Source organism: Chrysemys picta, chromosome 3, assembly GCF_011386835.1.
Source record: "Chrysemys picta bellii isolate R12L10 chromosome 3, ASM1138683v2, whole genome shotgun sequence".
NCBI lineage: Eukaryota > Metazoa > Chordata > Testudines > Emydidae > Chrysemys > Chrysemys picta.
Window position 1 is genome coordinate 58,763,287 of NC_088793.1, and position 25,523 is coordinate 58,788,809.

Genomic DNA, 25,523 nt, shown 5'->3' on the forward strand with positions numbered 1-25,523 from the left:
CTCACCCACAGAAGTTGGTCCAATAAAAGATTTTACCTCACACACCTTGTCTCTCTAAAGCTAGTCCTGTTACTCATGAGGACTCTATTTGTGAAGGAAGATGGCAAACCATCTGATGTTTGAGTTTCTTTGTGTTGATAGTGAGTTTGTGGTAATTTTCTGTGTAGCGGTCTGAAGGACGTGGATACAGTTTTCCTTCATTTTGCACAAAAGAGCTGTAGAACATTTTCAGAATTGCTCTCCCAACTCCCTGGGACATTGGAAGACTTGTCTTCCACACCAAGGACTGTCTATAACCAATGTGATTGTCAAGAAAGTTAATGTTTGCTTTGTGGGCTTTCCATTAGCAACTCTATAATGTGAAGATATCGATTTTGTATGCTAATATAGTCTGAATTTGCCTAATATGTCTACAACTGAGGTAGCAGCTACTTATCTGGTGAACCATTTGAGCACAATATCTATTCCACCTAATATTCTCTACATTTCAATAAATTTCCAAATAGAATTTGGATTTGTAGCAGCATTTCTGGGCAGTTCATTTTCACTATGCAAGATCTTTTCGAAGCCAATGTGAATGTGGCAAGGAGGTTGCAGAAATCTCTTTTTAGCCTGGAAGCCTCAGGCAAAGCCACATGTCAGCTTTGCAGTTCGGATAAATCCATCAATTTTGCTATTTACCTCATATCTGCCCTGCTGATTTAATGGAAGGATTTCACCCAAAATGGTCAAATTTGCTGATAGGATGGGCATAACATTATTAGGGAGACATATTTGAAGGAGTCACTACTTTGTTGCTGAAAATATCCGTTATCCTTATTTTGAAGGGATCATTTCCGTAACAACCAGTCTTAGATACTTATAAATCAAGTGGGATATATTGTAGTGCTGGGAGTTGGGAGGGATAGGATTGGGTATTATAAGTAAATAGATGAGGATAGTCAGTTTTGTTTATTTCCACATTCTGATTGAAGACTGGGGCATATACTATTAATCAAATATTCTATGAATTTATTCCAGTTAAACTGATAGAGTTGATTTGTAATTGTATCTCCCATAGTCCAGTAATATTAATTACACAGTAGAAAAGATAATAACAGAGAATATATTTCATCATTGACAGGACACAGCATTTTGAATTTTTTCTTCAGGAAGTACATTTTGATGAATATGCATTTATCGGTTTCATTCCATCATTAATCATAGGTAAAACATGAGTTGTAATGTGATGTATTTTTTAAATCATATACCTAGGAGTAAGTCATGATCATTGATCATTAATTCCTTTGAGATTTTCTTTAATGTAGAAAAATCTACAGCACAGCTTTTTAATATGCTTATTTTCATAGGACATCATTTGTTTGAATTGCTCCATGACTTTACATTTGGATGGGTGTTTTAAAAATCTGTTTTAAAGCACTAGTTAAAACTTTCTAAGAAGTTATTCATTTGGTAATTAGAAACATGTTCTTTTGTAAACTTCCTGAAATTGTTCTTGTTGCTTTACAATTTTTTGCTTTAAAATTTTTGCTAATCGAGATAGCAATAACAGAGTAAAGGTGTACACACACACACACACACACACACACTTAACAATAAGAAGAAAAACATCATGTATATGTAACCAACATTTTTTGGTTCATGGGACCCAGGGATCTGGGGGTCATAGTGGATCACAAGCTAAATATGAGTCAGTATAACACTATTGTAAAAAGAAGCAAACATAATTCCGGGATTAGCAGGAGTGTTGTAAGCAAGACATGAGAACGTAAGAATGGCCCTACTGGGTCAGACCAAAGGTCCATCTAGCCCAGTATCCTGTCTTCAGACAGTGCCAGTGCCAGGTGCTCCAGAGGGAATGAACAGAACAGGTAATCATCAAGTGATCCATTCCCTGTCACCCATTCCAAGTTTCTGGCTAACAGAGGCTAGGGACACCATTCCTGCCCATCCTGGCTAATAGCCATTGATGAACCTTTCCTCCATGAATTTATCTAGTTCTTTTTTGAACCCAGTTATGGTCTTGGCCTTCACAACATCCTCTGGCAAGGAGTTCTTCAGGTTCGCTGTGTGTTGTGGGAAGAAATACTTCCTTTTATTTGTTTTAAACCTTTTGCCTATTAATTTCAATAGGTGGCCACTAGTTCTTGTGTTATGAGAAGTAGTAAACAACACTTCCTTCTCTACCTTCTCTACACCAGACATGATTTTATAGACCTCAATCATATCTCCCCTTAGCCGTCTCTTTACCAAGCTGGAAAGTCCTGGTCTTATTAATCTCTCCTCATATGGAAGCGTTCCATACCCCTAATCATTTTTGTTGACCTTTTCTGAACCTTTTCCAATTCCAATATTATTATTTTTTGAGATGGGGTGATCACATCTGCACACAGTATTCAAGATGTGGGTGTACCATAGATTTATATAGCGGCAACATGATATTTTCGGTCCTATTTTCTATCCCCTTCTTAATTATTCCCAGCATTCTGTTAGCTTTTTTGACTGCCGCTGCACATTGAGTGGGTGTTTTCAGAGAACTATCCATAATGACTCCAAAATCTTTCTTGAGTGGTAACAGCTAATTTAGTTGGGATTATGCTTTCCAATGTGCATTACTTTGCATTTATCAATATTAAATTTCATCTGCCATTTTGTTGCCCAGTCATCAAATTTTGAGAGATCCTTTTGTAGCTCTTCGCAGTCTGCCTGAGTCTTAACTATCTTTAGTAATTTTGTATCATCTGCCAATTTTGCCACCTCATTGTTTACCCCTTTTCCAGATAATTTATGAATATGTTGAATAGGACTGGTCCCAGAACAGACCCCTGGGACACCACTACTTATCTCGCTCCATTCTGAAAACTGACCATTTATACCTACCCTTTGTTTCCTATCTTCTAACCAGTTACCATTCCATGAGAGAACCTTCCCTCTTATCCCATGGCAGCTTATTTTGCTTAAGAGTCTTTGGTGAGGGACCTTGTCAAAGGCTCTCTGAAAATCCAGGTACACTATATCCACTGGATCCCCCTTGTTCACATGCTTGTTGACCCCCTCAAAGAATTAATGAGGCATGATTTCCCCTTACTAAAACCATGTTGACTCTTCCTCAACAAATTATGTTCATCTATATGTCTGACAATATTGTTCTTTATTATAGTTTCAACCAGTTTGCCCGGTACTGAAGTCAGGCTTACAGGAGTGTAATTGCCGCAATCACCTCTGAGCCCTTTTTAAAAATTGGCATCCCGTTAGCTATCCTCCAGTCATTCGGTACAGAAGCTGATTTAAATGATAGGTTACAGACTACCATTAGTAGTTCTGCAATTTCACATTTGAGTTCCTTCAGAACTCTTGGGTGAATACCATCTGGTCCTGATGACTTGCTGCTGTTTAATTTATCAATTTGTTCCAAAACCTCTTTTAATGATACTTCAATTTGTGACTGTTCCTCAGATCTGTTACCTAAAAAGAGTGACTCTTCAGCTGTGAAGACCAATGCAAAGAATTAATTTAGTTTGTCCGCAATGGTCTTTATCATCCGTGAATGCTCCTTTAGCACCTTGATCGTCCAGTGGCCCCACTGGTTGTTTAGCAGGCTTCCTGCTTCTGATGTACTTAAAAAAATAATTGCTATTACTTTTGGAGTTTTTGGCTAACTGTTCCTCAAATTCTTTTTTGGCCTTCCTAATTGTATTTTTACATTTCATTTGCCAGTGTTTATGCTCCTTTCTATTTTCCTCACTGGGATTTAACTTCCACTTTTTAAAGGATGCCTTTTTGCCTCTCACTGCTTCTTTTACTCTGTTGTTTAGCCACGGTGGCTCTTTTTTTTTGGTTCGCTTACTAGGTTTTTTATTTTGGTGTATACATTTAAGTTCAGCCTCTATTATGGTGTCTTTAAAAAGTTTCCATGCAGCTTGCAGAGATTTCACTTTTGCCATTGTACTCTTTAATTTCTGTTTAACTAATCTCCTCATTATTCTATAGTTCCCCTTTCTGAAATTATACGCAACAGTGTTGAGCCGCTGTGGTGTTTTTCCTGCCACAGGGATATTAAATTTAATTATATTATGGTTACTACTACCAAGTGGTCCAAGTATATTCACCTCTTAGACCAAATCCTGTGCTCTACTTAGGACTAAATCAAGAATTACCTCTCCTCTGGTGGGTTCCAGGACCAGCTGCTCCAAGAAGCAGTCATTTAAGGTGTCAAGAAACTTTCTCTGCATCCCGTCCTAAGGTGACATGTACCCAGTCAATACAGGGATAATTGAAATCCCCCATTATTATTATTATTGAGTTTTTTATTTTAATAGCCTCTCTAATCTCCTTGAGCATTTCACAGTCACTATCACCATCCTGGTCGGGTGGTCGGTAATATAGCCCTACCGTTATATTCTTATTATAGAGCATGGAATTTCTATCCATAGAGATTCTATGGTATAGTTTGATTCATTTATGATTTTTACTTCATTTGATTTTACACTTTCTTTCACATATAGTGCCATTCCCGCACCAGCACGACCTGTTCTGGCCTTCCGATATATTTTGTACCCCTTGTAATTCTTCCACTCTACTCTGTGCTGATTAGGCCTCAGCTGTAGTATTGTGTCTAGTTCTGAGCATCACATTTCAAGAAAGACGTGGACAAATTAGGGAAAGTCCAGAGAAGAGCAACAAAAATGATTAAAGGTCTAGAAAACATGACTTATGAGGGAAGATTGGTTTTGCTTAGTTTGGAGAAGAGAAGACTGAGGGGGACATGATAACAGTTTTCAAGTATATAACATGATAATAGTTTTCAAGTATATAAAAGGTTGTTAAAAGGAGAAGGGAGAAAAATTGTTCTCTTTAACCTCTGAGGACAGGACAAGAAGCAATTGGCTTAAATTACAGCAAGGGTGGTTTAGGTTGGACTTTGGGAAAACATCCTAACTGTCAGGGTAGTTAAGCAGTGAAATTGCATAGGGAGGTTGTGGAATCTCCATCATTGGAGATTTTTAAGAGCAGGTTAGACAGACACCTGTCAGAGATGGTCTAGATAATATTTAGTCCTACCCTGAGGCAGGGGACTGACTAGAAGACCTCTTGAGGTCCCTTCCAGTCCTACATTTCTATTATTATATTATACAAGAATGGCATAAAAAAGGGATTCAGGGTAGAGGAATAAAGTGGAACATGTCTTCATACAAAAGTTCTACTGCTTTAATCATACCTGTGTGTGTGTGTGTGTGTGTGTGTGTGTGTGTGTATTATATATACATAGATATAGATACTTTTATATAAAAAGTGCATATACTAGTATAACTTATTCCCCTTCCCATACAGGAAGGAGAACAATCTTTGCTGGTATGAGCACTTTTATACTGCTATAGTCACATCTGCAGTATGGTTTTTAGTGATATAACTATTTCAGTAAAAAAAAAAATCACATCCCTAAAATAGTTATATTGGCACAAAATCTGTGATTAGGCCATACTTTTGTCTGTCCTACAAGGGAAGGTTAAAAGAACTAGATATGGATAGCTTTGATAAAAAGACTAAGAAATGATCTGGGAAAAAACACAAATATTTGAAGAATGGCAATTATAGCAAAAGGATGGATTTGTTTGGAGCATTCCAAGACACTGTAATTATGAGTTAAAATAAGAAATTAAGTGTAAGATAATTTAGCCTGGATGTTAAGAAAAATCACTTAATAAATTCTGCAGCTCAGTGTCTCCCACAATTCTGATCCGTATGAGCTATTCCCCTCCTGTCTGCAGTTTCCGGAGGCAGTTCAAAGCTATCTCACAGCCCATGATAGCCATGCTCCTTGCTCCAGCCTGCTCCATATCTTCCGCTCTATAGCAGCAGTCAAGCAGTAGTTCACTTTGCATGTAACCCGTTTTTTTTTTTTTTTTTTGCCAGCTTATTATTTTTATCATTTTTTTCGGGCAATAGCGAGCAGATATTTCTTTTTTCTCCCTCTCTTGGATCAGCTGTGGAGCAGTGAGGGTGCTCTTAGCCACCTGGAGCCAGCACTGCAGTCCCTCCCAGCCGAACTCTGGCTTGCTCAGGCATGGCAGAGCCGTTGCGCAAACACTAAGGTAAATCCAAGCGGTGTTCTCTTTTTGGGGCAGCCTTCACAGATTATTTGGAAGATGAATTGTGCCCTGCCTGCTCTCAGCCAGCCAACCCTTGCATTGCTAGGACATGGGGCTCTGAGTCGGACAGGCATGTTGGGTCCTCCCCCATTCCAAGAAGCCATGACTCCAATACAGAAAATCCTGATCTGGAGAAGCAGAGCAAAGAGAGTTATTAAGGACAAGGACTTCAGCCAAAGGGGTAAGTTCTAGGGCAGAACAGGACTGGGGCGGGCGGGAAACCTTTGAGGGGCTTCAGATCCCATCCTACCCCCAAGTCCTAAAATAGATCCTAAGTTACCTGGGGAGAGAAGCAGGGCTCTTACTTGGCTCCTGTTCTTCTCAGCTCAAATCAGGGTATCCCGGCAATGAAACCCCATCCCTGGGCAGGGTGAGTGGGACCCTAAGGGAAGGACATGGAGGAACAAATATTCAGAGGGTTCAAGGCTCTGCATAAAGCAAGCCACACAAAAAATGCCCTGGCCACAGCCAGAAAGGCTTATAAAAAAACCCGAAAGAAAAATAAAAAGTATAAAAAACCTAAGAATTATTTGTTCTCTGGTTCAGACACCTCCATCTCCCCTGACGAAGGGGAACTCTCAGATTCAGGCTCTGAGCAGGAGATGGAAAAATGCAACACAGGATTTTTTCCCCTGAAATGTTTGAAACCATGTGCAAAAAGGATGCATCAACAATCTAGATCTAACCTGAGTAGGCAATAGAGGACACGCGTAAAGGGAAATACCTGCCTTCTAAATCCTCACCTGAGATAGCAATCCCGCTGCACCCATCCTTCTAGCATGTGAGCAGAGAGGAAGAGGAAACCCCTGATATGGGTAAAAGTAGCCATGCACTTAGATGTTACAAGTTGCAAGAGCCAAAAAATGCCATTACAGATACACCAAAAGTTGATGCTGCAATGGCATCTCTAACAGAAGATATGGCAATCCAGTCTGAAGGGGATTTCTTTCCCAAAAGAGCCAACTGATAGAAAGGTGGAAGCTACCCTTAGAAGGCACTTTAAGCTTTTGCTGGCTACTCTTAGAGCATCTCTGGCAGCTACATGCTTTGCAAGAGCCATCCTGACTTGCAGTCTGCACTTAAGAAAATCTCCCTACCAACTGTCTTTGTGACGGATACCTCAATAGATGCTAAGAGATTTTTAAGATGGACCTCAGAATGTATGTCAGCAGCCAGGCACCATACCTGGCTTTGTGCCTGAAAGGTTGACGCTCACTCCAAACAAATTCAGTGCTCATTTGAATTCACAGGTTTTCACCTCTTTGGGGAAAAACTAGACAAATGAGTCACAGAAAGCCTTGCCAAACTGAAATAGTCCCTCCCTTTCCAACTCAGTGCTCTAAGGAGGAACAACAAACCTAGCAACAGACAAAAAAAGGTCCCTTCATCCATCCTAACAAAGATAACAGAGGAAAGGAACAGGTATATCGGGAAAATCCTGGAACTGGGAATCAGTTGGAAAATCCCCAGGGGGATCTGTTGCCTCTGATAGCCCACCATGACAATACATTAATGTGACTTGACCCAGGCCTGAATTTAGGAGACAGAAGTTTCCACTTCTCAGGCGAATGCTCTCAAATGACCACAGACAAATGGGTAAAAGAGAAGTGAGTTGTGAATACTCCCTTAAACTAAGTTCCCCACCTCATCCAATCCCCCATCCCAAGCGACTCCATAAAATGTGAGCTGATGTTAAATGAAATCTCACATCTCCTGGAAATAGGAGTAATATAAAGCAATAAAAAGTACTCAATTTTTTTTCATTGTTCAGAAGCATGTGGAGGATCAGAGCCATCTTGGATTTCGAGCAGCTCAACAAATGGATGAAGAAGATGAGATTCTGTATGGATACCCTAGCTTCAACAGGAACATCTGTCTTTTCGCTTCTGTGGATCTAGCAGATGCACATCTCCACATTCTCATATGACCATGACTCCACACACTGCTGAGATTTGCGTACAGCACAGCCCACTACCAGTATCATATGCTCCCATTTTGTCAGCCCCTAGAGTTTTTACTAAGATGCTGGTGGTAATATTAGCCAGACTCAGGTCTCAGAGCACTCCCCTGTCTCCCTTCCTAGACAACATCTTGATCATTACTCTGACCAAAGCAGCAGCACGTAGTGCCACAATGCGGACACTGGATCTGCTTCAAGCACACAGATTTGTGATAAACACCAAGAAGAGCTCCTTGACTACCTCCACAAAGGCAGTTCGCATGAGAATGGAAATAGACACAACTGTGGTGTATATCAAAAAACAAAGTGGAACAAGGAGTGTAATTCTACACACACAAGCAATGGAGATAATAGAATGGGCAGTGAGATCTCTCCCTTCTAGAGGAGCAATACCTATAAAAGGAGAACTTTACAAAAAGGCAGAGTGGTGCCTGAATCAGGAAGTCTTCTGTCTGATTTTGCAGAAGTTTGGCCTTCTGTCAGTCGACTTGTTCGCCAGTCACAAGAACACAAAGTGGCGGATGTACTTCACCAGGGAAGCGGATTCCCTGGGGATGGGTGCTCTTTCCTCAGATAGTTACAAGGCCTCTTATATGCATTCCTTCCCTTTCCACTTTTGGGGAAAGGTGATCCAGAAGATAAGGCAAGAAGCAGCAATGGTGATAGTGCTAGCTCCACACTGGCCAAGGAGACTATGGTTTTCCGATGTGATAGAACTGAAATTGGAACCACCATTGTAGCTATCAGTAAACCAGACACCTTTTACCAAAGGCCATTCCTCCATCCGGACCCAGACTGTCTACATCTGACAGCCTGGCTATTGAGAGGGAAGAATTAGCCATGCCAGGATTATTTTCCAAAGTGATTGGAACTCTCTTCTTCTCCAGGTGAGCTTTAACCCTAAAGGCCCATTCCTCCATCTGGACTAGGTTTACCTTATGGTTTCAAGAACACAACAATAATCCCAAGGATCCTGGAATCCCAGTTATCTTGGACTTTCTTCAGGAAGGTATAGACAAGGGACTTCATAGCATGCCAGGTGTCAGCTGTAGCCTCGTATTCACAGAGAACCCTCAGCTACCCAGATTTCTCCGAGCAGTCAGACTGGCTAAACCTGTAGTTAGACCAATCTTTCCCAAGTGAGGCCTACCACTGGTGTTAAAAGCCCCACACTTAGCCAGGATGGGCAGGGATGCAAAACCATGCTGTGAAGTGTCTCTAGCCTCTGTTTGCCAGAAGCTGGGAATGGGTGACAGGGGATGGATTACTTGATGATTACCTGTTCTGTTCATTCCCTCTGAAGCACTTGGCATTGGCCACTGTTGGAAAACAGGATACTGGGCTAGATGAACCATGAGTCTGACCCACTATGGCCGTTCTTATGTTCAAACTCCCTTTTGAAACAATAATCTCAATATCTCCATTCTACCTATCCATCAAAACCTGTTTTCTGGTTGACATCATGTTTGCTAGACAAGTTTCTGAACTGGCAACTGTACCTATGCAGAAACCTCATGGTGTGTTCCATAATGACAAGATGATGCTAAGAATTCCAGAATTTTTCTTTCTTAGGGTTAATTCATCTTTCCATGCCTCCCTTCATTATGTCCAAACCTGCCACATTTAGCAGTAAAGCTGTGGCACACTTTAGATGTTTGAAGAGCGCTAATGATCTATAGCAAGCACACCAAATCAACAAGATCAGGGTCCTTGTTAGTCTACTTTTATCTGAAGTGCCTAGAGCTCAGGATATCCAGGCTATACTAGCTACATGGATCAAGCTGTGTATCTTAGAAACATATGAGGCATCAGTTACTCCTGTCCAGATGGCACCAAAGCGCACACTGCAATATTTATGTTGACTTTGTGGACAGAAGGAGCTTGTGCTTCCACTGCAGAGATCTGCAGGGCAGCAAGGTGGTCATTAGTTAACACCTTTATTAGGCACTGTAACATGGACGTTCTGTCCTCTGCAGAGGTCTCCTTCAGGCAGTGGTCCAGTAGTAGCTTTACAATTTTGGGCAATTAACTTAGCGAGGTCTTCCCTATTTCATTCTGTGTTTAATTCTCCCTACCTACTGCTGTTCACTGGTTGCTACTTCCCATATGTATCAGATTTGTGGGAGACACTGAGCTGCAGAATGGTAAATTCCTTATCCAATAATTTCCTTTCTGTTTACAGTGTCTCCCACAATTCTATTCTCTCTGGTTCTCTTCCTAAGCAGGGGACAGTGTTTAATTTTGATAGTTGTGCTAGTAGGCTAGTAGCCAACAGTACATAGTTTATTGGTTGGCATTTAAGTTATTCTTACTAATCATATTCTATGAGTTTTTAAACAACTATGGAATGAATCATCTGTCAGCAGGCCAGAGAAAAGGGCACGGTTAACACAGGCTGAGCTACAGCCTTTGAACTGCCTCTGGAAATTGCAGAGGATGATAATAGCTATAGGGTGACCAGATGTCCCGATTTTATAGGGACAGTCCCGATTTTTGGGTCTTTTTCTTGTATAGGCTTCTATTACCCTCCACCCTCTGTCCCAATTTTTCACTCTATCTGTCTGGTCATCCTAAATAGCCCATATGTATCAAAATTGTGGGAGATGCTGCTAAGAGAAAGGAAATGATCAAGTAAGAAATTATAGGATGTGGTGGAAGTCCTGTTGCTGGTATTATTTATAATTAGGCATAATTATATAATTATAATCATAATATTACTTGTATTCTATTCTGCTCTATTCTTATAGATGGCATAGGCGCCAGGTTGTAGTTTAGGTTTCTGAACACTTTATAAGATGTTTTCAGTGGCTTATAATTTTCCAAAATATAAGCTGTTCACTGAAATTTTCCATTCCAGGTGTCTGACTCAGGCTGATTTTTTTTTTTTTTTTTTTGGTGGCGGGGAGAGAGCAGGATTTTTAATTAAAATAGTTCAGGTATTTTCAGGAATGGCGTTTGGTAAAAATATATTGCTTTGCCCATATTAAAAAAATATTCCAATGGTTTTGTTGAGAAGCTTTAGCACCTCCATGCTTTACGGGCCAGTGGCTTAACATTTGGCAGGAGGTGACTCTGATGTCAGACCTTTTATCTGCCCTGTGAAAACTTGCTAGAATTTGGCTAAGTTATAAGCTCTAAAAAAAATTGGAGTTTGCGCATGCTCAGTTGAGACTTGTTTGAATTCTGTAGCTAAATTCTCCAAAGTTTCCATCTGTTCTGGGCATGCTCTGTGCCAAGCTGCAGGGACTAAGCAGGACTTTCCGTGCAATTGTTCCTCTTCCTAGCTGCAAGAAGCTGCTGTGGCAGCGAGCACCAGAACTTTGAACATGGGAAAAGGATCCCCCTGCTGGTGCCCAAGCAGTGCTCTCCATGTTCATGCCCGTGCAGGGTAGAGGAGGAGGAGGCAGCCTGACTGAAATTAGAAGGTGAGAAACAGGAGAGGGGTGGGGACAAAGGCAGGAGTTTGGGGGAGCAGGAAGGGAAGGGATTTGATGCCTAGGGGGATTAAGAGCAGGACAAGAGGGAGGAGCAAGGTCAGGAGGAAAGGGGGCAGAAAACTGGGGTGGAGAGACAGAAACAACATTACAGGAGAGGGACAAGAGCACAGGGAGGTGAACAGGAGAGAGGGAAGGAGCAGATGAGGCCAGGTCATGGTCTGGGCAGGAGGAAAAGGAGATCAGGGAGAGGAAGGAAGACATGAGCAGAAGCTTGGGAATGGGAGGGAAAGGGCAGGGAGGATAAGAGCAGAGGGACAGGGACAGTAGTGTGGGCGCAGGCAGGAACCAAGGGGGATAGCAGTGGAGGGTGGGGTACAACCTCCATTCAGCCCCTTTGTGCATATTACATGATCACATCCAATTTTTTCCATAGGACCTTTGCTTCCTTTAGTCCACATAATTGGCATCTAAACACCTGTAAGAGAATGAAATCCATAGACATAGACAAACAGGAAAAATACAGTATATAGACATTTGAAGACTCTGAGGTGTGGAATTTACTGGAAATCCAACTATATATAAAACACACTGTACTGACATGGGGACCCCTATCATTTGCAGTGAGGAAGGAATTGGAATTTGTGGTCCAGCAGGTTCAGTTTTCCAATAGTCTGATACTATGGCCAACACTTGTTAGAAATTTATTACATTATACGAAGTTTTTAACATTTGTTATGTACACTAAAAAAGACACTCAGACACAAATTTGAGATTGTATTAACTAGTTATGAAATAATTTCATGGTAGGGATTTGTAACCCCTTGGTATTGGGCTGGTTTATCGCTCCTTCAGTTAAAGCAATTTGAATGAACACATTGTTTGATAAATCCCAACTCCTAATGATAGGCATATGCAGTATATAAAACATGACACAAACCACACTGAGATGTGAAGATAAAAATATAAAGGTTCTTTTTGTTGTTGTTGGTAAGAAAAGTTACTGTTGTTAACATTATATTTAGTTTTTGGCTTGGTTTTAGTCACTGATATCCCATTTTGTTTGGATGTTTATTTCTATGTATCTGTAACAGTAATGATCTAAAAGTGTTCTTCACTTATATAGTTATACTTGCTAAAAGTTAATAAAAGCACCCAGGCACCTTGTCTAAAGTGTGTCTAAAAAGTAAATTGGGATTTTCTGAAGTAAAATACATATTAGAAGTGAAATCCTGACCCATTGAAGTCAATGGGAGTTTTGCCATTGACTTGAGTGAGGCCAGGATTTCACCACAGGGTTTTTAATAATCACCAAAGCATGCCTAAGCATATCACGAGACAAGTATGTGCAGATTTTCTCCACAATATACCCTCTGCCAGTACAGACTGTGGGGCATGAATTGTCATCATTTAAAAACATAAGGAAAATAATGTACATATATGTTTGAAGGCAGGCAATGTTAAACTTTCTTTAATGAGTTGTTTTTTCCAAACATAGCTAAGAATCACCACCAAATTGAGGGGAGACCACGTGCCAAATATGAAAGTAAAGGTCCAAATTAAGCCCTTGGTAAAAGATGAATTGTTTGGTGGGACAACTCCAATTACTTCCAGGGCTGAATTTAGCCTACATAGTTCAGTTTTCTTTTAGCGATTTGCACGGTAAATGATCAAAATGTCTAGTTTTAATTTGTTCCTTTACATCACCAGTTTTATTTAAACTTAAAAAATTGTCCACTTTGGGGCCAAGATCAGGTATATAAATACAACTAGCATCTCAAAAAGGGTTTAGAATAATTTGCCCTTTTCATCTTCAACTATTGCTTTTGATAATACTCTATATTGTCACAAAGGGTAATATTAATGCAAAGATATGAAAGGTAATAGAGTACATGGGGCATATAAATATTGTGTTTTAAAAAAGGGAAATGATCTTTTGCAAATAAATAAATAAAAGTTGAAAAAAACAAAAAAACAACATACCAGGCTCTGTTCTCATTGCATCAGGCTCTCTCTTCCCACTTGTTCCATTCCATCCTGTCTCATTCTCCCAAGTCCTTCCCAACACCCTTTGCAGCCATCCCTCTCCTCGTAAAGTTACATTCCATATTTGGTAGGTCAAAATACACTGCCAAGTCATTTGTTCTCCAGCCCTCCCCATTACACAGCCCCCTGTGAGCGTAGACATCCTTTATCACTTCATCCCCAGTGCATGCAGCACTCACTCCTCACTCAAAGTCCCTCACCTCACTGGTTCTGTGATTCCACTTGCACTTGCTCCCAAGTCCTCCCGAACACATCCTCTGAGATTCCCCTACAACATCCAATTGATTCATGATTGCCCCAGCATGCATTATCAGTAGTCTCTTCTCTCTACACATAATGCATGTTACCTCTGTCTGTCCTGAACAAAAATAAAAACCACAACCTTGAATTAAATCTGTTGGCATTATTTCCTGTGCCCGTACTGGTACTTTGTTTGGTAGCCTGTGTTGCAATCCTTTATGGCTGGCTCCCTCTGTGTGTTTCCTGAACTGTTCATCTCTAGAGTACTCATCATCATTGTGCGCAGGCACCACTTCATAGTTTCTTCTTGTGGTTTGCTGTTGGCCCATCCTCTGGGTCAGCTGTAACCAAATGTCTCTTTTTAGTGGCAGCTTCCTCTAGAATCATAATTAGCTCTCTAAAGGACTGGCACTATGTGTTCATCACAGTAAGGATGAGAGGTATGAAAGGGGGCATTTATCACTGGAAGGTGGGTTTCAGCAGCACAGAAAGTCAAGTTGGGGCACGCAGCAGATATTCAGTGAACTATTGAGAAATTGAAGGTCTTTGTACTGTGACACATTTTTATTTTTGAAGTGTTAGTATATATTGTTGTCCCTAAATTAAATCATTTAAGATCATTCAAATCATGGTATAATTTATGCATTTGCTTCATAGAATTATTGTACATTAAAATTCATGCATGCAGGTGATTCATTCACACACATTTTTCTCTGTAGGAGATTATACATTTCTTTCCATTCATATTCTTCCAGGTGACTTGGATTATTACTGGCTGGATCCTGCCACGTGGCACAGTAGAGAGACATCCCCTATTAGTTCGGTAAGATATAGGCAATGTAGGTTTATAGGTATGAAATAAATTGTTAAGAGGTTTGTTAATTATTTCATTTGCATCACAGTGGTGCCTTCCAGTCTTAGAATCTATGAAATTATGAATTTCAGTCTTGTAAGATGCTCACTGATACTAGAACTTTGTTCTAAAAATGTGAAAAAAATGTTTCTAGATCATGAAAATCAAAATAAGCATGAGATTTTCTATCTGAATCTATATTAGAAAAATAACTTGAGTATTTAATCTGAAATAGAGATTTTTTTCAAATGAGTGATTGTATTTCAATCCATTAGGCTATCAGTTAGACACCAATGATGTCAGCAGAATTTTTGTCCTTGACTCCAATGGGAAAAGGATCATCAGACTTTTACTATATAATGAACATATATGAAATAGCTGGATAACATAAATATTATTCTACAGGACTGTTATTTTTTAAAAGGAATTTTCAAGATAATGGAATACAAAGTAATGCATTTATTTTTACAAGCTGAAATACATCTTAAATGCATTAAGCTTCAAATCCGTTCTATAACTGCACTTGCACATTTTGGGTGTTGAGATAATTTTACAATGAGGAAGGGAAATTGTAAATATTTAATGAAGCAGGAGTCAAGAACTATAGTTAGGGCCCTACCAAATTCACGGTCCATTTTGGTCAATTTCATGGTCATAGGATTTTAAAAATAGTAAATTTCATGATTTCAGCTATTTAAATCTGAAATTTCACAATGTTGTAATTGTAGGGGTCCTGACCCAAAAAGGAGTTGTTGGGGGGCGGGGGAGGAGGGAGGAAGGTCGCAAGCTCATTGGAGGGGGACTGTTGGTACTACTACCCTTACTTCTGCACTGCTGCTGTCGGCAACACTGCCTTCAGAGCTGGGCAGCTGGAGATCAGCGGCTTCAGGCTGGGAGCCCAGCTCTGAAGACAGCACCCAGTCAGCAGCAGTGCATAAATAAGCCCCTCACTCAGCAGCCGCCACTATCCAGCTGCCCAGCTCTGAAGGCAGCAGAGCAGAAGTAAGGGTGGCATGGTGTGGTATTGCCACCCTTATTTATGCACTACTGCTGGGGGGGCACTGCCTTCAGAGCTGGGCGCCCAGCCAACAGCCGCCGCTCTCCAGCCATCCAGCTCTGAAGGGAGTGCAGAAATAAGGGTGGCAATACCATAACCCCCTCCTAAAATAACCTTGTGACCCCTCTGCAACTCCCTTTTAGGTCAGGATGTCCAGTTTGAGAAACGCTGGTCTCCCCCTGTGAAATCTGTGTAGTATAGGGTAAAAGCACACAAAAGATCAGATTTCATGGGGGGAGACCAGATTTCACAGTCCGTGATGCGTTTTTCATGAATTTGGTAGGGCCCTAACTATAGTATTATAACAGAGAGAATTTTGTCAGATATTATTCAGTCAAAGATTAATTGGATTTATCTCTACTGTGACATAACAATTTAGCTGATTCTACTTGTGTGTGTAAAACAGGAAGAGATTTCCACTTTTTTGCTTCCACTTTTTTGCTTCCACTGATATTTTCTAATAGCATCCTGTAACGTGGCAACCATCTAAAGAGGGAGATCGCTTAATTGGACGTGTTATTCTTAACAAGAGAACTACCATGCCAAAAGAGTCAGGTGCATTACTGGGGCTAAAAGTAAGTATTACAAAGGTTATGCTGTAAATGAATGAAACTTCCATTAGCCTAATAGACAACAGTTTAGTACACTATAACATATCATAGATATCCAGAAAATCTCCAATTATACTGCCATTTGAGAACAATTTTACATAGTTATGTTAAAAAAGAGTGGAACATACCTTTTCCCCCTGTGTATTGGACAGCATCCTGAATTGATGCAAATATATCAAATATTGCCCTCCACTCCCTTATGTGTACTAGGACCCCATTGACGGTGCAGCCTTTTACCATGTAATATACAGTAGCTGCAACTGATTGTGTCCATTTAATCTGTCATGAATAATGACTGCAGTATATATATATTACCCAGATAAAGAACACCTTCTCTGTCTCTCTGTAAAACACACAAAAATAAAACACAGAAGAAACACACACACATAATAGATAGATAGATAGATAGATAGATAGATAGATAGATAAAACATGGTATGAAATTCTATAATTTAGATCCTGACCCTACCAGATACTGAGTGGCTCCTCAAAAATACTTAGGACCATCAAGTACCCTGAGGTTGCAGGTGTTCAACAAAGCTCAAGATTTAGCCTCAAGTGTTTTTTGTTTTGTTTTTTAAACCAAAATTGTGCAAGATGAAGTGGAAATGCACCCTAACTCAGGCGGACTTTGTTAAGCCTTGAAAAATTAAAGTGAAATATTATCAGCGGAAACCTTCTTTAATCCCTTTTTTACATTGGCCTGTTTACCCCTGGCAAAAGAACAAAACTGTTTTGATTAGAAGGCCATGAGGTAGAACACAGTCTATTCATCTGCCTGTTCTCCAAGCATACACAGTACATCCTAATGCATTCATGGATTTACCGATTTTACTACATGCATTTCAATCGTGTAATCTTCATCTCACGTTCCACATTCATGAGTGTCATCTAGACACTAATATTCACAAAATCAGTGTTTAAAATCTGCACTGCCAGGAAGAAACACAAGTTGCACACAGTGTATAACAGTGCATGTGCATAGTTTTGGATAAAGCAACAGAGGGTCTTGTGGCACCTTTGAGACTAACAGAAGTACTGGGAGCATAAGCTTTCGTGGGTAAGAACCTCACTTCTTCAGATGCAAGTCTTGGATAGGTCATCTTAAATAAATAACTGCTCTTCAAAACCTAGCAGTGCTGCTATTTAATATAATTCTCTTAATATTTTTGCATCTGTAGCAAAACTGGTGAGTTTTGACTTTTTGCCAGTTTCATCCTGGGCCCCAAAATTAAGACATTATTTTAGACTAGAGTAACAAAATCTAAAGCTGATCTTTACTGACGGGAAACAAGGTTGTTGTTTTTTTGTTTGTTTTTTAAACTGGAGGAAAAATACTAAAGATTCAGGCCCCAAAACAGGAAATCACTTTTAGGGAACCTCTACTCTTCCTTTCTTGTGTCTTACCTTGATTTGTTATATGCCGTACTACATATCATTGACTCACCGGTGGGCTTAGCAGGGTGTCCTGTTGCATCCTTAAAGCTAGTGGAGACTGCCTGAGATTCAATTGTATAAGTCAGTGGACTAAAACTAAGATCAGCCACCACTGTGGCAACGTGAATAAATAAAACTTTATCAATGGCTGCTACACTGGTGGGTAATGAACATTATAGTGCATTTCATTATAAAATTCTATGCAAAATATTTCTGAGAAGACCACTGGCTGGACAGATTCATTAGGACAACTCAGCCATTCAGGAAGGACATGTAAAACCAGCATGATCAAAATATTGGGTTTGTATTGCTTTAAAAAAATCTTTAGGCCTGTACTTTGTGTAGATTTTTTTTTTACTGTGAGCAAGTGGTGTAACTTGTATCATTAAATTTTTTTTGTATTTTGACAGAATTTTTAAAATTCCAAATAGAGACTCTCAGCCCTGGGTAATATGTCTGAATTGACAGTAACCACTATAGACAAAAGCAAAATCTGTTTTATTGCTACACATAGTCACATACTGTAAAAATATCAACATGTCTTTGATTTTTGTATTAATATTATTTATTAACTGGAGTGTCATTAATAAGACAATCAGTAATTTCTGTATGCTGAGAGGAAAGAGGTTTTAGCACTCTTCCTTGCCTGAGTCCCTTTAAAGAGACTCTTGTCACTTTCCCCATCAATGTCCTGTGCATCCTTATTTGGAGGACACACTCATCTCTGTTAGACAAAGGATGGGAGAAGTCTGGTGCCTCTGCCTGCCTTACTCTTTCACTGAATCTTTACTGTATTCTGATGAAGATGTTAGTGTCTGATGTTAGCTGGTAATGATATTGTTCCATGTGTTGTATTTAGATATGCTGTTCTCATGTATTCCCTAATACTGCACACAATACATTTTTAGTTGAGAGTTTCAACTTTTACATTATTGGTTTTTTAGCATTTTTGTACTGACTGCTGTGTAAGGAATTTCCATGCTTACAATCTGCTGTTTCTGCACATCCCAAACAGTTAACCATAGATTTGAACAAAACATGTTTTCTTGATTATTGTCTCAAAAACCCCACAACTGATCATTTCTGATATTTGAAATGCTATGCTATGCTATACACTCTGAATTAGACTAATTAAACTAGTGTTTTACAAAGGCAAGTAAGGGATTTTCAAGCTCTCTTCACTCTCTATGTGGCACAATTCTGGCTTTTTTATACGACACTCATCTTAGCGTGAAGTCCATATACAAATACCATTGATAATAACAACACAGTTAATTATGAATGACTGAGGCCCTAGTTTTAAATATAATGTTAATGTGATTAAATAAACCATACAAGCTAAACTATTTACATTATATTCCTTAATATGTTGCCCAGTTTGTGGTTTGAAAACTCATAAATTTATGATTATCCAGGTTGTTGGAGGAAAAATGACAGATTTAGGACGACTTGGTGCCTTCATTACCAAAGTAAAGAAGGGTAGTCTAGCTGATGTGGTGGGACATCTAAGAGCAGGTAATAAAATCAACTATTCTCTGCCATATTTATGTTGTTGTTGTGACTTTCTAAAATGAAATTGTTAATGTTATGTGTTATGTGGATAATTTTCGTATAAAATATTGTAAATAATGAAAAATGTTTTTCATTTTAATGTGGGCAGTTTTAATAACATGACTACTGTATCACTACATAATTACATTTTGCTTAGATATATGTGCAAATTCTATACAGTAATTGTTAGCTGCTGAAGGATCAACATTGAGTTTTGCCAGTAATATTAATAAAATAAAGAGTGAATGGTTTTAGGAAAAAAGTGAAAAGATTTTCTCAAAATCATTTTATCATGAAAATTGTTTGTAAGTAATACTCCGAACAAAAACAATTGAACAAAAACAGTAAAAAGTGCAATGCCTTGAAAATGAACTGCACCTAGCTTTAATTCTGAGATTGGCAGCTGGCAAAAGGTAAGAAGGAAACTGGGATTGGAAATTAAGGGGGAAAGTGGTGACTGGGACTGGCTGGCAATGAAACTGGGACTGGGAGCAAAGGCAATACTTGAGACTGGGAGCTGGACTGACTGGGTAAAGAGACTGAGATGATGGTATGAGGGAGAGAGGAGAAAGAACTGATAAGGAGCCAGAATGCTGGGGAAGAACTGGGAGTGTCTAGGCAAAGAGACTGGGACAAGCAGCTGGAAGGGAATAGGCAGACACTGAAATTGGATGAGGAGAGAGCCTGGGAGATAGTGGGGACAGATGGGAGGGGATTAGAGGCCTAGTTGGGCGTGAGACAGATTGAATGAGGTGCCAGGAGGGGTGAACAGAGGACTGGCTGGGTAAGGAACCTGGTGAGAAGTATCTGCAGGCAGTTGGGAACTGTCAAGGAGACTGTGACTATAAGCGGAGAGTCAGGAAGAGTGAGACTAGGACTTGCTAGGTAAAGGGACTGGGATGAGAAGCATAAGACAGGGACTGACTAGGTGAGGAAAATGAGATTGGGAGAGGGACAGGTTGGAAGGGGACAGGGCAGAAGGAGTCAAGCTTGGTGGGAATTGGCAGGAAAGTCTATGCCCTCCAAAGCCAAAAATTCTTGAATCTCACTACTCCTTTTTTGTCAGCAAATATCTGTGAAAACCAATGACAGTGTGTCACATCTCTCATTAGTCCTGGTCCACATTGAGGACGACAACCTATTACTGTTATCAGTTACTCCATTAGCTTAATGGACAGAGGTCTGTGCAGTGGATCTAATGCAGCGGTTCTCAGCCCGCGGGCCACATGTGGCCCAATTAGCACAGAGCTGAAAGTCCGTGCCTGAGATCCTGGATTCCCAGCTGCCCAGCGCAGGGGTATCCAAGCTGCCCCACTGCCCAGCACCGAGGGGTCCGGCTGGGCTGTCCCGCTGCCCGGTGCAGTGGGGTCAGAGCTGCCGGCATGCCCTGTGTGGTGGGAGTTTGGGGTGGGATCTGCCAGTCTGCCACGGGGTCAGGGGTTGCCAGTGGCCCCACAGGGTTGGGGGTCCGGGGCTCCCAGCCAGCCCTGCGGGGTCGGAGTCTGGGGCAGCCAGCCTGCCCCGCACCCAGCTGCTGTGCCGCCTGGCACAGAGGGGTCAGGGCTGCCAGCGAGCCCCACAGGGTTTGGAATCCGGGGTTCCTGGCCTGCCCTGTGAGCTCTGGGATCTGGTGCAGCTGTACAGCCCCACAAGCTGCGGGGCTGCCGGCCCACCCTGCCTATTGGGGGTCAGGGCTGCTCCCAGGCCCCACAAGCTCCAGGTCTGAGGCAGCCGGCCCACCCTATGTAGAGGGGGTCGGGGCTGCTGGGCAGCCGCGTGACGGGGGTCCAGGGCAGCCACCTGGCCCCACTGGGTCTGGGGTCAGGGCAGCTGCATGTCGGGGACCAGTGTTCAGAGTAGCCTTCTGGCCCCGGTGTCCAGAGTGGGCAGCTGTCTGCCCCACATAGCGAGGGTCAGGGCTGCCGCTGCCCTGCCACCCAGCCCCTGTGGCCCAGGTAATACATTGTGGGCTGCATATGCGGCCCACTATATGTAATCAGTTGAGAACCACTGATCTAAAGGGTCCAACCATGCTACTAAACATACAAATGTCAATATGATGCCACATGATAATTTTTTTCCAGTTTGCTTTTTTTAAAAAAAAAAATTTAGGAAATTATGCATACAAAATCTATATTAAAACAACATTATTAAGGTTGTAAAGTCAAACATTCAAAAGTTAGGAAATGCCAAAATTAAGGTTGGCTGTACTAAATAGGCTGCTAGTTAGTTTTAGCTAAATAACCCTGTTTATTTCCCGCCACTTCAAGGAGGAAAACTAACTTCAGCAACACTGAATGATAATACTCCTACATTAATGTACTATAACATCTCACATCCTAAAGGATCCCAAAGTGCTTTACAACCATATACAAACTCTGTACAGGGATCTTTATGTCTACTCCTGAATTACAGATTCTTCGGAGGTGAAAGAATAGCAATTGTTGAACAGAACATAGAATTGTGGAAGGCAGAATGTAATTATAATGTAATTATAAAAAGTTTGACTAGGATGGACTTTAATCTTATGAAGAATTCCTTTAGATTTTTAACAAACTCAGTTTTTCAGGCCTTGCTTTAGATCTTATCCAAAGAAACTCCAGCAACACTGTTAAAGCCCAACACCATACCTGAGTCACTGGTACAGGACTGAACCTGAGAAATACCAAGTCGTCATCACTAAATAAAATAGTAATAAAACAAAATGCAGTGTGCGTTGCAGTGCTTTTGATTACTCCCTTTGATTGGCCCTGGTAGTAACTGGGAACTTATTTAATTGTTTTCCCAAGAATTAATTTGACCTTATTTTAGAAAACATTTTGTAAGGTTTCCCTCTTGATGTAACACTGACAAATATAAAGGGCTGGTCTACACTGGGGGGGGGATCGATCCAAGATACGCAACTTCAGCTATGCGAATAGCGTAGCTGAAGTCCAAGTATCTTGGATCGAATTACCTGGGGTCCAGATGGCGTGGGATCAATGGCCGCGGCTCCCCCATCAACTGCACTACCGCCGCTCACTCTGGTGGAGTTCCGGAGTCGACGGTGAGCACGTTCGGGGATCGATATATCGCGTCTTAACTAGACACGATATATCGATCCCGGATAAATCGATTGCTACCCGCCGATACGGCAGGTAGTGAAGACGTACCCTAAGATACATTGTAAGTATATGTTTGGATTCTAGCTCTGAACACCTTAAAAGAGAGAGTAACTCTCATCCAACAATTTCACATCAGCTTGTTTCTTTTATCTTTCCAGGAGACACTAACTCATCCATCACTTTTTAATCTTTTTTTTCATTTGGTACAGGCTATGAAGACTACCCTTTGGGTACCAAAGTCATATTAAATACATATTATATAACTGTCAATGAAAAATCTCATGATTTGTAAGTTTTTAACTCTTAGGTAATCAGAAATTTCACTTTTGGAGATCAACCTATCTTTATTATACACAGGGTACCAGCTCTCGTTAATAAAGTGACTCTCAAAAGGTAGCACACTGCTTTCATTTCATGGTACAATACTGGTTGCCATATTATTTAAGAAATATTGAAAACACAGTACTGTTTGCAGGTGATAGCAGTGTTTTGGAAACAAGTATTGAGAGTGTCTTAAAAACTCTTTCTAATATATCTCCACAATAGTATTTTTGATCTTAGGGAATGTAGCTTAGAGATACATTGACTTTAAATATGTTTTGCTGTTTTTGTGAAAAGAAATATGGAAAATAAGATTTAAAATATCTTTCTTTTTAAATTCAAGGGGATGAAGTTCTAGAATGGAATGGTAAACCCCTGCCTGGAGCTACAAATGAAGAAGTTTACAACATTATTTTAGAATCAAAATCAGAACCTCAAGTTGAAATTATTGTTTCAAGGCCTATTGGGTAAGGCTAAAAAAACTTGCTTCTTAAGTTTAGTAAATTACATGTATTAGCAGGATTTTTAAAAACGGATACATATCTACATATATTTGTAGTGCTGTAAAATACTATGACATGTTAACATGCTAGTCAGTTTGAAAGTTATCTTATAATGTTGGAGGACAATTTACCTTTTGAAACGTTTACTTACAATATCTATACTCCATTTTCTTCACTGCCAGTTACAAACTTAGTTTTGTTCTATAGCTGCAGTAATATCACTATTACGGAGAAATTTTCTAGACAAAGTAGTAAAGAGCATATTTGTCACAGGGCAAAGGGGAAATATTGCCAGTAATGAACATAAACTGAATAGACCACCTTAAGGACCTTGCCAGAGATCAATCTGGGTGGCGCTTGATCTGTAAGGGGTCTTGTCCCTTTAGGATTTTCCATGATGTTGAAAGGAGAAACTTGGGTCCTGATTCTGCTGGATGTACGCAGGTGGGATTCCCATTAAAATGGGTGGGAGCTGAGCCTGAGTAAGACCTGCTTTATTAGGCTCTCAAACTTGATTCATTCACAGTAACATCAGTTATTTGAACACAGCTGACTTGGAAGCAGGCATAAGTAAACATTAAACATCATATGACTTGAAATAAATCAGTTCATGAGGAATTCAAGGAGTGCCATTTATAGTTAAAAGTTCTATTGTCTAAGTTATTTCCAGGATTTTTTTTTACTATAATTATAAATTATACTGTCATTAAAAGGTGTTTGTTTAATATCGGTGTTCATTAGTTTATAAAATCATTCTCATAATAACAATTTACATTAAATTATTCTGAATTTAATATAAATCCAAGTTTGAAGTTGCAAAATAATGATAATTTGGGGGCCAAATTCTGTTTGTCTAGATTCCCACAAGGAATCAGTGAAACTATTTGCTTAAGTAAGATTAATAGGGTTTGGTCCTAGAGCTGTGATCAAACTTGGTACGTCTACACTGCGGCTTGGAGGTGGAGTTCCCAGCTCAGGTAGACATGCACACACTAGCTCTGCTCGAACGTGCAATGAAAAATAACACTATGGCTATGGCACCCTGGGCGGTGTCTCTGGCTAGCCACCCAGGTACAATCTTGATGACTCCCCACATACACACTCAGGTGGGATTTAGGTTTGTCTCTATTTTTTTACTCAGGAATAACAAGAGGTGAGCAAACAGTCAGAGTTCAGTTTCAGATAAAATTTAGTAGACTGTGTAGACTGTCGGTCCTTCATCAGTTAAGACTGAGCCGATCACAACACGTCTTCCAAGCTTCTGGCCATCCTTCGCCATGTTTGTCCATATCTCCTTGTTAAGAAATCATCCCATCTCTTTGGGATGATTTAGTAAAATTTGAAAATGTTTCTTTAGTTTCCTATCTGAATTTCACTTGCCCAAATGTCAGTGATATGTGTCCTGTATGGAACTCAACACTAATGCTGGAGCAGTAATCTTCTAGTTAGAGGCCCAGCTGCTTTTTTCTCCAAAATTGTGCATTCTTTTCCCAATCTGAAATTTCTGATTTTCATCCATGTCATAATTAATCTGAAATGTGTCTCAGATCCAATAATGATCTTTAGATTCAGAAGCTTGAAACACTTATTCTTACTAGAAGGTTCTCCTCCCTGTGCTTGACAATAAACCGCTGGTTTAGTTAACATAGAATGATTGTTTAGTATTTACCAGGTGTTAATGTACCTGTGATGCTGTGGAATGGCTACATTTGGTAGATGTTGAAGGGTTGGTTTTTTTTTAATGAAGCCCACTATACATACACAAAATTACTCTACATTGGTACTTCAAGAAAAAGTAGGTCAGAGAAGATACAATTTTTGGACTGCCATCTTGAGAGTGGCCTTTTAAATGGAAAGTGAAAGCGTGACTGTGAATTTGTTATTCAGAAACTGAAATCAGCATTACGATAATAACTGCGGCACATATAAAAACCTAAAGCTGCATTCCTTATTCAGGCAAACTCACCCATGTACTTTAATAAGGAGATTTTCCCAGGTGAAGACTGTAGAATCAGACTCTAAATCGTAAGAATACCAAAACCAAACAAACTTTATTGAGATTTTTATAGTCTTAGGTCCAAACTTTCCCACACTTAACTGTGTAGCAAAACCGGTATGTATTTCATTGGGCCTAGATTGGACCTCAGTGTGTTTTTGGGTGGAGGAGAATGTGCAAAATAATTAAATGACTTGAACAATTGAGGCAGAAATACAGAAAGAAGATGCCAAGTAATAGAATATTGTTAAACTGGCACTT

General features: G+C 40.1%; 1 protein-coding gene across 41 annotated transcripts in view; it reads left to right on the forward strand.

The window, feature by feature from the left end:
* Positions 1-25,523, forward strand: part of RIMS1 (regulating synaptic membrane exocytosis 1) — a 515,627-nt gene that overhangs the window by 296,954 nt on the left and 193,150 nt on the right. For all 41 annotated transcript variants that reach the window (XM_065587958.1, XM_065587963.1, XM_065587957.1 and 38 more), the window contains 4 exons: positions 14,585-14,652; positions 16,204-16,314; positions 19,203-19,302; positions 23,107-23,230. In XM_065587958.1, the coding sequence (XP_065444030.1) occupies positions 14,585-14,652; positions 16,204-16,314; positions 19,203-19,302; positions 23,107-23,230 (403 nt within the window). The remainder of the gene's footprint in view (positions 1-14,584; positions 14,653-16,203; positions 16,315-19,202; positions 19,303-23,106; positions 23,231-25,523) is intronic.